This window comes from Sturnus vulgaris, chromosome 19, assembly GCF_052056855.1.
Source record: "Sturnus vulgaris isolate bStuVul1 chromosome 19, bStuVul1.hap1, whole genome shotgun sequence".
In the NCBI taxonomy this organism is placed as follows: domain Eukaryota; kingdom Metazoa; phylum Chordata; class Aves; order Passeriformes; family Sturnidae; genus Sturnus; species Sturnus vulgaris.
Genome location: NC_142261.1, coordinates 7,852,772 through 7,869,545, shown reverse-complemented (window position 1 = coordinate 7,869,545; position 16,774 = coordinate 7,852,772). Strand labels below are relative to the sequence as shown.

Sequence of the window (16,774 nt, the reverse complement as noted above, 5' to 3'; positions counted from 1 at the left end):
TATTTTGCTTTAATCCATTTATGTACTTTTACATAGACCATTTTCAACCTTGCCATTGTTCATTCAGCAACTCTTCTAATGCATGAGCCCATAAAGAGGTGATTTGGTAAGGTTTAAACTCAGTTTCCCCCCTACCTTTCAATCTGTAGTACTCAGCCTACCCATCATACAGAAGACAACTCAACAATAAAAGCGTGGCTTTATTTGGGGCTTAGTCAGAGCTAAATGTAATGGTACAATTTCAGCACTAACCATCTATCAGGTGCAAGTGTCTGTTTCCTCTTCCAAGCCATGGAAAGAAACATGTGAATGTTTCCAGTGTCCAATACTGTTCTGGAAGGCCATTTAAACCACCCCATTTCACTTTGCACCAATGAACTATAAGCACATTCCATTTGTTTCACAGCAAGAGGGACAAAAAACCCCAAAACTCCACAAAGCCCACTGCAAGAGCACAGGAAGAATTTCACCATGGGAAGCCCATGACATTTCCTGCAGGAGAAACGTTTTACTCCAGACCTAAACACCACTCCCTGCCAGCTCCACCTTCCTGCTAACAGCTCCCCAGTGTGAGAGGGAGTGAGCCACTGACAGGTGATGGTGGCAAACAACAGCTGCCTATGGTGGTTCAGTTCAAGAAAGGCACAGTTCATCTACGGGACACAGTTCTCAGTCTGGTTATACCAAGAGCAAACGTGTTCAGGCAATTTGTGATCCGTGATCAGAAGAGCACAGTTGCAGAGAGTGAGCACTGGGAGACATGAAAGCATTGGGGCATTGTGGGGTAAAACACTCAGCCAGACTCCTACTGATAATAAAAAAGAATCAGAATAAGCTAACTATGCCTTGGGAAATAGATTGCTGACTTGATAGCAAACATTTGCCTATTTTGCTACCTCAAAGCCTCCACGTTTGCTTAGAACAAAGAGCAGAATTAATGCATTTTCATTACGCAGAAACTCACTGTAATTTAATCAGTTACTTAGCAAAGACTTCAGCAGATAGCTAAATTTCACTTTTAAAAGGCATTTCTTCCACAATACTGACGTTCATGATGTTACCGAAAACTTTTTTGAAGTCTAAGCAAGATGCTCAGCTTAGACAAGATGCCAGTAAAAAGATGACACACTTCAGTTTTACTTCTCACATTTTTGCAAACACAGGGACAATCAATCAGTTTAGCTGAGCACAACTCAAAAGAAACAAGGCATCTAATTCAGTCATCTAATTTGTCAATGTTAACTACTAGTTCTCCAGAGAACTAGTAGAGGCAGAGTCAGCCACAGTTCTGACTTTTCTTCTATATTTACTCCAGTGTAAAAAAATAAAACAATCCTCTCCCCCCCACCACTGCCCCCTCCAAATTTGTCATCACACAAGGGTTAAGGAGCTTGTCAGACAGCACAGTGCAGGGCTGGGTGCTGATGAGGATGGACTGGTAAGCAGGACAGCACAAGTGGATACATCTAAAGGAGGATGCAACTTTAATTGCTCAAGCAACCTCCAGCAGCTTAAAACTTGGAGTAATGCAGGTCCCATGGCAGCTCCCTGGCATTTCATCAACCTGCAACTGCCTGCACATAAATCCCACCTTTTCAGAAGATGCAACCTGTAACAATTTCCACGCTAGACAGAGAAGCTCTGGTAGCTGTCAGCCTCCCAAGGTCACCTTGCTCTCATCAGAGCAGCCAAGGTACAAAAAGAAACACGTCAGAGAAAGAAGAAGAGCAGCAGCTGTGTAACTCCAAACCACCCACCTCATCCTGGGGTCTGGGATCACTAAGTGGCAGACACAGCTGGTATGGGATGCCTGCACCTCATGTCTGCAAATGTCAGAAATTAAGGGGCATGATCCAATAACAATTAATTCCCTTCTCAGATCCAGCTTGCCAGGGCAGCTGGGAAGGCAGAAAAGGTCCAAATGTGCAAAATGCCTTTCCACCAATTACTCAGTGCCAAAGGCTGCCAGGAAAACACACAGACAACCCAGGGCAGCAGGGACAGGTTCATGGAGAAGTAGCTCAGCATATAAAGCTGTGGGAATAAGGAGGAAGGGGGGACATTCAAAAGGATGGTGTTTGTCTTCCCAAGTAAACATTATGGTGATGGAGCCCAGCTTTCCTGGGGACAGCTGAACACCTGCCTGCCCTTGGGAAGGATAAGGAATAAGGAATTAATTCCTTATTTTGCTCTGCTTGTGTAAAGCTCTTGCTTTACTTGTTAAACTGCCTTTATCTCAACCCACAGGTTTTCCCCTTTTCTGATCCTCTCCCCCATCCCACCGGTGGGGCAGTGAGTGAGTGGCTGTGTGGGGCTTCGCTGCTGACTGGAGTTAAACCAGGACAGAGTATTATGCCCCCAAAGTTAAAACTATTAAAATATCAGCTTCCAATCACTTAGAACAACCTAGAATTGACCTGTTCATCAAGATGGCTGTGCAGAGCCATCCTACTCTCAGTCCCAAAGAGCAATAGATCTGTCTGTTATTGTACACTTGGAGGAAAAAACACACCAAAAAGTAACAACATCCTCTCTAACAAATATTTTTTCATAGACTTATCCAGCTCTTCTACAGGAAAACACAGCTTTGTTTGTTCTTAGTTTCTGTTGACAAGAACTCTCAAAGTTGAGAGTTGCAGCTCTTCTTATAATGGCCTATTTTGATGAAAAAATACGAAATAAGCCATTACAACCATTCCAAGCACTGTATTTCATCCCTCGAATCCTATTACCAAATGAACAGATACCAGTAAAACATCAGCCAGTTATTTCCCAGACAGTGCCAATATAATGTTGATAGAAAGCAAGTAAAATGGAGGTTTAAATCAGAAAGAAAATGAGAGATTTGGGAAGACTTGAGAACCTCAGCGTGCCAGGAGGTCAAAGAATTTCTTCAGCAACTCACTTCTTTGCCATTGGAAATGGATAAGAAGTTTACAGGCTTCTGATCTTCAGAACAGTCCCTCACACAAAAGGAGAGATGATTTCAAAGAACAGGGGTTGGATTACACATTTATAGATCACAGACATATTTAACAGGTCAGAGGGCCTAAAAAGATTAAAACATCAATGTTTGTAGAGCAATGGCTTCTTCGGAAAGCTATGCCAGGGCATCATCATTAAGCAGAGTTTGCCAGGCCCTAAAACCTCAAAAAGCATTTGTGCAGTGTCAGATGGAGCTTTGAAATCCATCTCACATTCGTCTTTGTTTTGCCATCTTGCCCTTAAACCTAAAGTACTAAACCTGAGAGAGACAAGTGAATTTATAAAACCTGCCATGGCAGCTACAGATTAGTATTTGATTACAGCTCTTGGCATATGCTGAACCACCAGATCATCACCCCAGTGACCACTCATATGCAGAGGACACATCCAGCACAGAAGGGAGATAGAACATCAAACCACGGGTTCATCATTTTGACAGGGTCTCCTGGAGCATTACATTTACATATTTATTTATATGTAGATACATATTTTAAAAAATATTTATCTCCACTACCTACACGGTAAAACTCCATCACTATAGTGACTAATACAGCAGAATACACATGGATAATATGCAGTTGCTCTCAGCAGCATCCCGATTAAAGCAATTAAAAGAATTTGAGGAGACTAGAAAAGTCACAGTAAACAAAATACAAGAAATTCAGTGATATTCATTGCCTTTCATCAGTCATTTCTTCAGAATCTATGTGTCTGACATACATAGGACTAGAAGTGAAAGAATAACACTTGTTGGATGTTAAATCTTCTGTACTTGCCAGAATTACTTCTGGCAAGTAGAATTTTTGTAAATTTTTATCCAATTAGTGTATACAACAAATGTTGCTTATGCACAGCTGAACTCAGCTTCCTGGAAAATGTCCCTACAAATGGCCATCTGATTAGTCCCCATCAAGAGGAACATACTGTATCTGAATAGGAGGATTGGGAAAAAAACAAATGACCAAAAAAAAGCAGTAGCACACTGCTATGATCCCAAGAGAGAACAGTACCTTTGCTCATGTGAGACACAAATTCAAAAGGGTGGGAAAAAATCCAGCTTATCTTCCAAAGTCTTTTTATTGCCTTTTTTCAGGTCAATGATTGAAACCACACACCATCCTTCCAGAAGCTGAGTGAAGTTTTCTGGTGTTCTAAACAAGTGATTTCAAACACTGAAAATATCTGGATTCTAGTCCTATTTCATGCTCTTTCTGAATCTTGTCACAAAGTAACTGATGACTTCAATCACACTGCAACACTGATTTCCTGCCCTGGATCAATACAAAACATCTCTTGATTAGGTTTTTGGTGCTAGGAAGAATTTCATCACTATCAATCTTACTGACTGGCACCTTAAAGTACTAGTATATGAAGAACTCTATATTTATTTTTAAACAAAGGTTTCCACATGTACATATAGACTGAACTACAAACAATTCACACTGGCAAATAGCTCACAAAAAATGGGAAAGAAAGGAGACAAAAGAGCTGTGAAGGAACAGGGAGTGAGCACCCAAGGGCAGTATTGAAGGCTACAGATACTGGGCAGATTTCAGAAGCAGTGCTGAGTGCTGACAGCACAATAGCAAGAATATTTTGCTTAAATACAGACAAGAGGCATGAAAATCCAACTGGAGACTCAGTACACATACCATCTAAGAGAGCAAGTATGTTACTTGCTGCTCTCTATTTTAGTGAGGAGACTTCACCTCAAAGTATGTATTGAAATCTAAACCACAAGGCCATTTAAAAATGTAATTTAAATGTTGCAAGTCCTACCACCAGACACAGGTATTTATCTGTCATACTTACATAGCAACTTCATCCTCAAGCTTCCTTAAACATTTCACAATCACAGTATTTGCAGTACTGAAATTAATGAAATTATGATCACTGCCAGGATGGCTTCCAAAATGACTGGAGTACAGGATATCCTTCAGCAATTAAAAAAAACCCCTGTGAAGTTTAATTTGAGTGAGCTTTATGGTACAGTCCTGTTCCCCCTGACTGCATTCAAGGACCTTACCCACACTATACACTTTTACAGGAAAACCAAATTCTGTATATAAACCAGCTCAATTTAGCTCCCAGGACTGGACCAGCCTGTGCACTGGGCAAGGCAGAAAAGCTGATAACAATTTGGCAAATGACTAATTAAGACTATTGCCATGCATATTCACAAGCAGGGTGAACTGGAAGTGTTTAACAATGTTTAGATTTTGGCACTTTCCCATTTTCTTTGCAGTCTCAATAGATTAATTGTAGCTGTTTTGTGTATATGTTTGTGACCTATGTATGTGCTATATGTTTGTAAGATGTTTGCTCTGTCTGCACTGAGCTGACCTCAGTGTGACTCAGGAAAACCAAAGTTAGAAGCACAAACTCCTTATTTAGTAAAGGGAGAAAAACAAGTGTCTCCTGGAAAGAACTGATTTCACAGACCTAGGATGATGACCTAAGGTGGATGCTGTGAAAACCTCCCTACAGCAGCAAGTTTTTCCTATTTATTCTAAATATGTACCTTTTTCCCCTCTGCAGTGCCAAAGGTCTGCTAAATTCATACAGATTTAACCCCTATGAAAGCACTGGAGCGTGTCTGGTTGTGTAAAACAGCTCACACTTCCAGGGTGTACAGGAGGAAACTCAGTGTGTGAAAGGTGGATGAATAGGAATTCATCTGGAAAAAGAGGAAACACAATGGATATCATACAGGAAGTTTATAATGAGCAACTGGGCCTGGGTCCTCAGGACTGAGTGACAGTGGTCACACATGTGGCCAAAAAGCCCGTGCTGATAAGAATAGCTGCAGTCAGCCTGCTTTAGCCAGGAGCCAGTTTGAGAACATATGGCAAAACAAATGATTCAATGCAATCTGCTCGTTCTGCCACTTCCCCTAAATATTGCTGTACTCACATCCTCTGCTTTTTGCCTTATTACAGTGTTACTATTTCAGAGCATGGAAAACACCTGTAGGGATGACAGAGACCTACAGAATTACTAACACGATATGCTGCTGTGGAGATTCTCATGCTGTTTGCATAGATCAGCTTGAGATGTTTACACATATCTTGCTTCTTACTCATGTGAGAGAAAGGAAGAGAAGGCAAAGCCAGAAGGCTTATGCTGTTTGTTTCTTTGCACACAAAAATGGATGCATTCTCCCAGTACACCTGGATTTCACACCAGGCATCCCAGCTGCTACCCAGCACCACTGCCCTTAAGCTTTGTGAGGCTCACAAGAAACAAGAGTTTTACCATTTAAACCCCTATTCACATCCTTCAACTTCTTAAAATACCAACTTTCAGGCCTATAATATCCTGAGACAAAAATCGCAGGAAGGTTTGAAAACTTCTTTCCTTTTATAGAAGTGGCTGTACAAACAAATAAGCAAACACACGGCCCAAGCAGTGACGTCTGAGACATCACTGTCGCCACAACTCATTCATCTATCAGAAGTCTTGCCATGTTTATTATTTTAAGAGCCACTGATTTTCCCCAGAATCAGACTGTATAGACTATAAAAAACTCCAGTCTGTTTTAAAACATCAACTTCTCTTAATGGCAAAGAGAAGGTGTTTGAAAACTTGGAGTTTAAGAACTGGGACAATGGGGAGTAAAAATATATTCTAAGGTTTTCATTTAAGTTTGTTCTATAAAGCCTAGGCTTTAGAAACAAATCTAACCATTTCTGATTATCTTAATTATATGGACTCAGACTGACAGACTGCTCTTGGTTCAGTGAGGTCCTTTCCCTGGTTCTGTCAGTAAGCTGCTGTGTAACCTTGGGTAATTCCCACTTCACTGTGCTCTGCCTTCTCTTTGCTCTCTTCCTTCCTGGTCATTGTTTGGGTCATTAATCCTGACCCTTTGAAGCTCTAAACACATACCTTGGCATATTGCAAGTAGTCCACTAAAATGATGGGACTACTCACAGAGAACACTTACACATATAGTGTAAATATATACAGTTAATTAATTTTTATATCTATAAACATTTCCACTGCCAGCTCCAACTCTGGCTGTTATCTACAGAAATACATCTTATGGGGCACAGTACCATGTCACAGTGCAGCTCCAAGTTTAGGTCTCCTTTATTAGTGTGAAGTCGCACATATCCCTTCTTCTTCACATATTGGTATCTCACAACATCTTCTTCAATAGCAGCTGCATCAAAGCAAAAGACAGTAATTAATCTCTGTAAGCCTGTTCATTGATCTTTAGAAATCATCAGTAAACAATTCACAGAACCTACTGTCTGACCTCTTCTCCTGTGGGACTGGGTCTTGAGGGATGCTACTCTGCAATCCATCTATGATAACCTTGCATTAATTTCTGTGCAAAACACTTTCCATTATAGTAAAACCACCAACTCTTTGAGAACCAACCAAATAATGTATATTTTAAATTCCAGAAGCATTCAGTATTACAAACTATAATTTTTGAGCAATGTCTACCAACCACAAATGTTACTTTGAACCCAAATTGCTTCTTGTCAATCCTGGAAGCCAAGCAGGTAGTCATCAGTCAACCACAAACTGCTGACATACAGAGACCTACCCAGTTCTGAAAACAACTGAAGCTGTTACTGGAGACATGACTGGTAAGTCAAACCAAAGGATCAATCTATGATGTTTCCATTCCCATTTTCTCAAAATATCCAGTTAGTCAGATATTTTCTGTACTCAGCCACCCTCAAATCACTTACCAAGTAAAGGAACTGAATTTGGTAAATATAGTTTTAGCAATGTGTTCAATCTTTGCCTAAGTATGTGCAATCTAAATTTCAGTGCCCAACTTTCTCAACTGTTGACTATATATAATATTAAATATTATACTAAAATATATGGAAATACCAATGACTCAGCTATTTAATCAATAACCAAACTAAATAAATCTTATACATTTGTGTTTAGGCTGGATAATTTTTGTACTAAAATGTATTTTCGTGTGAAAAGCAGTAAACTAAAAGTTACCATTACAAAATTTGGTGTTGTTCTAATACTGGGGTAGGCCAGAAAGGTGGGGAAGGTCTTTCATGGTATCTGAGGAGAGATTATATTCCATTCCTAACTCAGAAATAGGAGTATGTCAATTTGTTATCCCTGAGCATAGAAAATGTCTCATTAATTTTGGTTCAAAAGAAGTAACTGTCATTCAAAGGCAAAGCTTGATCATAATTGCTCCAGTATTTTCAGAACAACCTCACTGGAAAGTAACAATACATCTGATCAGGGAAAACATTTCCATGGCATCAGCACTGACCAATTATCAATGCATTCCTTCAGTCCTCAGAAATGTATGTGTGCTAAGGAGCCCACTTAGAAACTTAGAAATAAATAAATGGTTTGTAGGTAGGTAATTCTGGTACCTGCTTCGTGGGTAGTTTCAGGCACCATTGCAGTGGAGGTGAAGGAAGCACTTACAGCTCCAGTGGAATAGTGAGCCTGTTTGCAGAGGGAAAAGCAAGATCTTAGAATTTATCTACCAAAGATCCTATATAAGCATTAGAAACACACAAATGCCATCCTTTTGAAGGCAGATTTTCTGCTCTAGCTTCTACTGAAAGAAACAAATACCCAGTGCAGTGATAATTCTCCATCTGTTGCCCACATTTGCTCTGATGAAACTGTAGTTAAGGCTGCTCATGCACTGAGCCAGAGGGGCTTAATGATTCCACTCCAGTTTAATACATCTCTATGCAAAGATTCTGTTATCAGAATTTATTTGTATGGCCACGGGTAGAGATAAGCAAGGAGTATTTCTGCCAAGGTATCTGTAGAAGTCTTCAGTGCTGCTGAGTGGAAGGAAAATCCAGAATCACAGAGAATCACAGAGATACTGCAGGAGAGAGCAGACCAGCCCCTCCCACAGCTGGCCCTGCTGTGTGCAGAGGCACCGTCCCATGGTTCCCAAGGTCTATTTTGAGCTCTGTAATTCTGCAGAAGGGAAATGTTAACGTCACACATGGATTTTGTAGTAAATTACAAAGATCTAATAAACCCAGACAAATGTTTAGCAGTTCCAGGGAAATGCCTGTAAAGAGTCCAGCCAGGTCACTGCTCATTCCCTAAGGTTTCACTGCATCCTGAGCAAGTTTACAGTTATGCTCACCCACGTCATAAGCTGAAAATCCAACTTCCCAATATGTCCCAATATGTGTAGAGCTCATCCTTACCTCTGCCCTCGTTTTTCTTCTCCTTACTTTTTTTTTTGTTTCAACACTGCAATGTCCCAAAAAGGGGGCATTTGTGATCCTACTCACATACACTCCCTAATCTGTCTCTAAGCCCTCTCATTAAAAGCTGTATGCTGCCCTCCTGTTAGTTCTCATATAAGTGAAATCAAAGCAAGTAGGCACACACATTCCAGAATCATTAAAGGACAGAAGAATACTCTCTCTTCCCATTTCAAACAGTCTTTGATGTAGGAAATCTAGATGCAGATGACTTGTTTCTCTTGCCAACCATGAACATGCACCTGAAAGAATATCCTTTAAAATATTCTACTAAATCCTGTATTCCAGTGGAAAAAGAAAATGGAGGAGCAGCTGTGGATGATTTATGTATTTGTCCACACCAGAAATTATTCACTTGCACTACCCTTAAGGTGTGCTCTCTCTGCCAATAATTGCAGGAAGCAATGATAAACAAACTCAAAGTGAGAGATTCCAACCTGGGAAAAAGCTTCTGCCAACACATACATAACCACATCATAAGGATCCTTCCTTCTTATTGTGATTCAGTTCTCAAATGTTTAGGTTCATTTGCAATGATTTAACAAATAGAAACTCACTGACACATACTATGCATGTCTAAGGAATCCTGATACCATTCTCATATTTTCATCTATGACAAATTTCTGTGTGAGAGAAAACAGAAGGAGCAGTGTTTGTTTATACAGCAATACGGCCTCTAAGAATAAAAACAACTATTACCATTCGTGAAGAAGTCAATCAGTAACAAACTACAAATTAAGTCAACTTACTGCATTCAGCTTATCCACTTTCTTCTTTTCAGGAGCCTTCATAGTAGCTGCTAAAATATCATCACCTTTGAATTCCTTATAAAGCTCCAGTAAAGTCTCTCGGGTCTCTGTATTTGTATTTTTCAAATAGTAAGATGGATCTAATTTTGCTTTTTCTTCATCTAGATAAGACAAAGTTAAATCACTCAGAATTAAAAAAAAACATTGTATTTTGCTCTCCTTCAGTTTATTACATAACTAATTACACAAAAATTTTCCAGATATTAATGCTACTTTTTTTTTAAATAAAAAGATCTAGCAACTATATATATTCCTTCATACACAGTGACAAATAGCAATGCATAATGCTAGTGACAGTGTAACCCAAAATATAGCACAATAAATGCCAATATGATGTACAAGAAAAAAAAAATCAAGCCAACTATAATGAAAATTTATATGAAACCACTAGAAACTATTTAAGTCCATTCAAGTCTTGTAAAATTTTTATAGAACAATAAAGAGAAAATACAGTCGGGTACAATATAAACTTCCATCCTTCATCTCCTCACTGAATGGACAGGCCTGTGATACAAAAATCCCAGGATCAGATATTTAATGTGACAGTAGGGGGAGGAAGCTGCTGGACTGTGGAATTTGATTTAGTTAATATTTTAATTTAATTTTTAATTTTTACAAGTTTCACTTGTCCTCTGTCTTGGTATGCTTATTGTTTGCTGGATATTAGATATTCCATATCTGAGATAATACTCACTTTTTCCGATGGGGGAAATAGAGATTCTTGCTTACACAACAGTAGATTAAAAAAACCCAAAAACCAGGTATGAGCATAATAAGCTAAACACTGAGAGATGTCCTTCCAGAAAACAGAGTCAATTCCACAACATCATCTCCAGATTTTGCATGTTTGGGTTGGTGTTTTCTCAGCCTACCTTCAATTCATCCTTACCTGGATCAATTACTTTTATGTTGTTCTTAACATGAAAGAAGTTTGAGACATTGAACTTATCCAGGTTTGTTGGATCCTGAAAATAATAATTTAGAAAACTAATATCAGAGCCCTTGGTAGGCACATATTCCAAGCAACAGACTGGACTGAAGGGCAGACACCATAATAAATAAACAGGGAGAGACAGAATAACTTCCATACTCCCTAAACCACAGAAAGATGAAAAAAATACAAAGCAATCAACCCCAACCAACATCAGCAATGAGTCTGTTCACAGCAGACTCCTCAGGGATCTGGAATTCAGTTCCAAACACAATATTACCCATACATCACCTACAGAAGTTCCTACCAGAACTCAGCTGAGTCTCCCCTATCCTCGAGGAGCAAGAACAAGACAATCCCCTGGTTCTTTCCTTTGTTCTGAGCTTTGGTCTAAGATCCATGCAAAAGCACATCAGTTATCTCCTGCTATTTATAATCCTAGGCCTGATTTGCACATGCTCTGTGAACTTTTGCAATGCATTTCAAATTACAAATAAAACCTCAGAGCAGGTCTCTGCAATAAGAACTGTTTTGACAGTTGTTTTGGTTTTTTTTTACTAGTGCTTACAGAACTATGTTCAAAAATGAAAAGAAAAAAGCTATTATGAAAATTCAATTTAGTGACCACTGAAGGAAAACAGCAAAAGCATACAGTCCATTAACTGTGATTCTTTATGCTCTCTCTAGGCAACTTTCTGCAGAACTCTGACCTTTTGTTAGAGAGAGTGAAACAAGGAATGCCTACTGGTGATCTAAGTTACTTTATACTATTATTAAATAGGTCTTTAATCCTCTCCTTACAGTGACTTTAAGGTTTTCTCCTCAAGCTCCTCTGCAGCACAGAAAGGTCAAAACATCAGCCCAGCACACTTAGTCACTAATGGAAAGTCTGTCTTACAGAAAACAATTCAAACTTTAAAATATCAAACTAACAAAATAATTTGCAATAGTTCCTAGTTCAGGATAAAAATAATGCTACATATGCAAAAAATTATGTCCTAACATGAATAATATTAAATATATTATCCTAAAAAAATTAACAAAGCTTCTCAGACCACCATGGTTGATTTAAAGATTGACAATTTCATCTCTGCCATAAGTAATGCTTAATACAAGCAGAGCTGCTAGCTCCATAATTTATAAAATGATCTAATTAGGCCTTTCATTCATCCCTGAAATGGTATGCTTCCACCAGGGAGTGTATTTTTAGTTTCATTGCTGGTAATAAAACCAAAACACATTTATGAAATCAAGCTGTGTGATTCTGCACCTTAATGTGACCTCCTGGCTTTCTGCTGTCCCCTTTCCTAATCACCAGGTAACAATTTTCTATTGTTTCCTGTCCCACTATACGCCTCCAATAGATCTTCATTGAGACAAAAAAACTGCCCCAAAAAATGACATCCTTAAGATTATGCTTTAGAAACAATGTTTAAATAAAACTACTAAAAATTAGGAAATTCGGATCTATTTTTAGCCATTTTTGTTTCCTCTGACACCAGCACTCAGCTGTATTTATTATTTATTACCTTACATACATATTTATATATGTGAATAGAGATGATTTTGAGCCTTGCTTTCTGACAGCCAACAAGATGCATGGAGAAAGTCTGGAGAAAGAACTTTGTGTGTTTTCACAAGATGTTTTCACTCCCAAATACTCTGCAGCAATCATGAGCTGCAGCCTTCCAAGACAGCAATCATTGCTCTGCACGTAAATGTACTACCTCAAAAGGTGAAGGAAGAACTGCTTACCCTTTCAGGAAAGGGAAAAAAAAATCTGTGTATTAATATTAATAGAGATAAATGGATTTACAGCAATCCATGTCTGCAGCTCATGGCAAAGCTGAAGGGCAAGACTGAATCCTGAAACCAGTTTTTCATGGACAGGAGGGAAGGCAGCAGTAAAAATGAAACAGAAAACACCTTCATGATGTTCCTCTAAATAAAGCTTCTTCATTGATTGATCTACTGATTGTTTAAAAATAAACAGAGGACATCACAACTGCCAGTGCCTTACAAAACCCAGGGGCTTGTGCTCAGGGTACCACAAATCAGATTAGTTCACACCGTTTAACAGCCACAGTTCATTCAAACATTACGTGGCTTAATCAGCCTAATCACAGGCATTGAGCAACTCCAGCAAAATGTTTACAGCCTCTTTCCTTGCTCAGGGCTCTCCAAATCACCAGCCCCTGCTTTGGCAGTGCATCCATTATTGTATGAAGGACAGCAGAGGCCACAGGGCAGCTCCTTCTCCTCGCAGACCAGCTATCCATCTGCCCTCTGGGAAATCTGAACTCCAAACCACAGAACTGTGACCCAAGGGCCTTCCATCACATCCACGTGGGCCATCTGTTCCAGTGGAAACCTTGACAAAGGTGTGGTTTACAGTGTTGTCCCTTGTATTCCTGATTCTGCAAAGCATGAGTGTCACCACACTTTGAAAAGGGGGACAAGCCACACTCCTACCCCAAAAGAGATTTCCCTCTGTCAGTGGAACTGCCCCTCAAAAACAGCTCCTCAAATTGAAATGAGTATCATCTTGTACAGGACACCTAGGACATGTTTATTCCTCCCTCTAAAACACAACATCTTGATATACTAAGAGAAGTTCGATTAGAATTAGTTTGATTAGAATTAGTGTGAATCAGAATTAGCATCCTGTGAAAGCACTGCAGTGAATACTAAGTCAAACACAAGATACCATTTGCTTCTACCTGTCCCCCAGAGCAGAAACATCTGACCAGTTCAACCTGTGCTGCAGAAGACACAAACCACTTCCTTATTGGTGGTACCAAGTCCTAAAACAGGAGATACACATTTTTTAAAGGTAAGGCTATAAAAATTTTGTAAGTTTGCACAGTCTTTAGACATATCACTTCAGGAAGAAAACTGTCTAAACAGTAATAATTAGCCTGCCAAGCTCCTCTCATTGCATCCGTGACAGTTACTGGGCACAGAATCAGAGCAGTCCGAACAAGATGCCACAGGGATGGGCAGACAGACACACTCACATTGTCAAAGCCCCAAGCTCTAATGAATTCATTGCCTCTCCCGAGCAGAGAAAGGCTGGACTCATGGGGATGCTCCCAATCCTGTTAAGATTAAGGCCAGGAGCCCAAAGACTTAAAGAAATAAGTTGTGTGTAAGTGCACCAGAAAGGAAGATGAACCATGGCCTACTCTTGTTTGTCTTAGAATGTTTAAAAATTCGTATTCAAAACACCATGGCTGGTAGTCTAAGGTTTTTTCTTATTAAGATTACGAACCATAAACTTTAGTTTAGCAAATTACTAGCACAGATATAGGCTTCAAAGAGTTGCTAATTATCATCACTATGAAAAATCTCATATTTAATGTTTTCCTGAAAGTTGAGCTCTGAAAACAGTTAATCTCAAGTTTTATTCCATTTGTTTTTTTCCAGTCATTTTCTGGTTTTACCTACTTAGAGAAACAGCTTGAACTCTGTTAATCCTATGCACCACATACATGCCCTCAAAAAGCAGGTTAAAACCAGCAGGTTTAGACTGTGTGATTTCTTTGAGTCCTGATTTCTCTCTTACCATTTGGTTGGCCATGCTGCATCCCTAATTATCCTCAGGACTGTCAGCCTCATATGACGACCATGTCCCACTTCTTTACCTGCTTCTCTGCACGTCCATTGGTGCAGGATTCTCCCTCACAGAGACCTCACCCACAACCGTGAGGAAATCTGCTCTGACCTTCTGTCACACAAAGAGCAAACGAGGAATAGCTGAGGAGTGAAATATCAATTAACAGTGTGCAGCTCAGCTTCCTCCAGCTCTGCTCATTAGCTGTGTTTCCTGCCACAAATGTCAGTGGTGTTTAACAGCTTGTTGGGAGCCATGTCCTGTCCACAGCTGACTGGGTTATATAGAAACAATAAAACTGACATAAGGAAGCACATAACAATCTGAGGCTTTTTTTCCCTTTAACGGCAGCAAACCTGTTAGCATTTGCTCAGACTTGATGTTTTCTTCTCTTCCTCCCTCCATTTCTCCTGTGCAAAGAAGGTGCATTTGGTAGCCTGCATCTACCAGGGAAGGCTCTCTGCAGGCTGCCACCAGAGAACTGTCCCTGCTACCACTGGCACAGCAGGGCAGGGGCTTTATTGCAATTCCTTAGGCAAGGAAGAGCCCCCACGTGTGCCTCTGCCTCACCTGCAGCAGTGCCACTGAGCACAGCCACATTTCTCATTAAATCCTCTGCCAGCACACAGCTCAGTAATAGCTTTGAAGAATTTCCAGAGCAGGAATAATTTCTGCTGTATCCTCACAAACTTAAGTTTGTCTCTTGTTTGTGAACAGAGCCATATCGGAGGATGACAAATTGACAGGGTGCTAAAGGGGAAATTGTTCTTCACTCCTCTGAACACTTCCTATAGAATGGGATGTGATAGCTGGGTATTTCAGCATTCTTACTCTGCTCTCCTCAGGGACTCTCACACTTGCTGCAGTGGAAGTCCACCAGTGTGTCCAGCAAAGCACTCCCTGACCCTGGTCCTCCCTCCACCTTGAGCTGGGGCAGGCTCTTGCTTCAGCCTGCCTGGTCTTATATGGGGGAATTCAGATGACAGGCATTTAAGTGCTTGCCATTAAGTTCCACATCATTACACAAAGAATAGTTTGCATAATATAGGATTGAAACACACATGGAGTTTACATTCATACTAATTAATAATAATTTATACCAGATTCTGCCAAAAAGATTTGACAGTGGACATTGAGTTCTAGCAGTCAATCCCCCAAAATTTTACTTGGAAGATAATCTCAAATTAGGTTAAACATTCAGAATGAATATAAGCTGAAAACCTGTAAAACATAAGACTGGAGGAATTACCTAGATCTGAATTGAGGTCCAATGCACTATTATTTCAAAAGCTGTGCTCAATCCTACCTCAAAACCAATTGCAAAGTGAAAGGATGAACAGTAATGTACCAGAATGGCAAGCAGAAGAGGGAGGTAAGAACACTCAAACAAGTGTTAACAGTATCAGCTTTTCTATTACAGACACCTGTCCCCACAGAAATCCAAGTATTTTACATCCTGTCTTACCCATTACATATAACTAATTAATCTTACAGTTCTCAAGTTGTGTGTCAGTTGGGAACACATTCATGACATTTTCAAGGGATGCTGAGTTAGGCTGAGCTGATCATTATCAAGGTAAAGAATATAAGAGGGTTTGAAGTTATGAGAAACATAGACAACAGCAAATTCCATTTAAAAGAGACATGAACTGGTACAGCTAGGAGAAAAATTATCTGAAATAATGATAAGGAGAGAGAAACTTGGAAAAATGTAAGACCTGCACTGCAGGAGATGGAAAGCTTGACAAGTTTGTAGCAAGATCACAAAGCTAAACCAAGGAAATTTAAACTTTAGTGTAAAGAGCTACTGTTTAAAAAGCCAATCATAGTAGGAGTGCTGTATCTAGGAAAGGTATCATATGGAATAATGTCATGTGCATTTCTGTCATCATCCTATGCAAAATCCTAAAGCAGAAGCCATGACTTCTTCTGCCTGAAAAACTCCATTCCACTCTTGCTAATGTATCTTGCACACCAGGATATGGTATTACTCTTTACCTCCTGCCCTGACTGGCTGGATAATATGGCCATATGCTGATGAAAAACTGCCATGCTCCACCCCAGGACATTTGCATTTCAACGGGGGAAAAAGTAATTTCTGTATATGGACTATGTGTAGGAAGCACTGTGGATTCCTTCACAAAGAGAAGCACACCACAGACCTAAGACAGTATTATTAACAACTAAAGTTGTGATTCTG

At 39.7% G+C, this 16,774-nt stretch overlaps 1 protein-coding gene across 1 annotated transcript in view; it reads right to left on the bottom strand.

Moving 5' to 3' along the window:
- The window catches only part of PPIL2 (peptidylprolyl isomerase like 2), a 66,968-nt gene that overhangs the window by 29,834 nt on the left and 20,360 nt on the right, over positions 1 to 16,774 (bottom strand). The window contains exons 9-12 of the mRNA XM_014894560.2: positions 10,920 to 10,995; positions 9,971 to 10,131; positions 8,355 to 8,430; positions 7,044 to 7,150 (exon numbers count right to left, since the gene is read on the bottom strand). Of these exons, the coding sequence (XP_014750046.1) occupies positions 7,044 to 7,150; positions 8,355 to 8,430; positions 9,971 to 10,131; positions 10,920 to 10,995 (420 nt within the window). The remainder of the gene's footprint in view (positions 1 to 7,043; positions 7,151 to 8,354; positions 8,431 to 9,970; positions 10,132 to 10,919; positions 10,996 to 16,774) is intronic.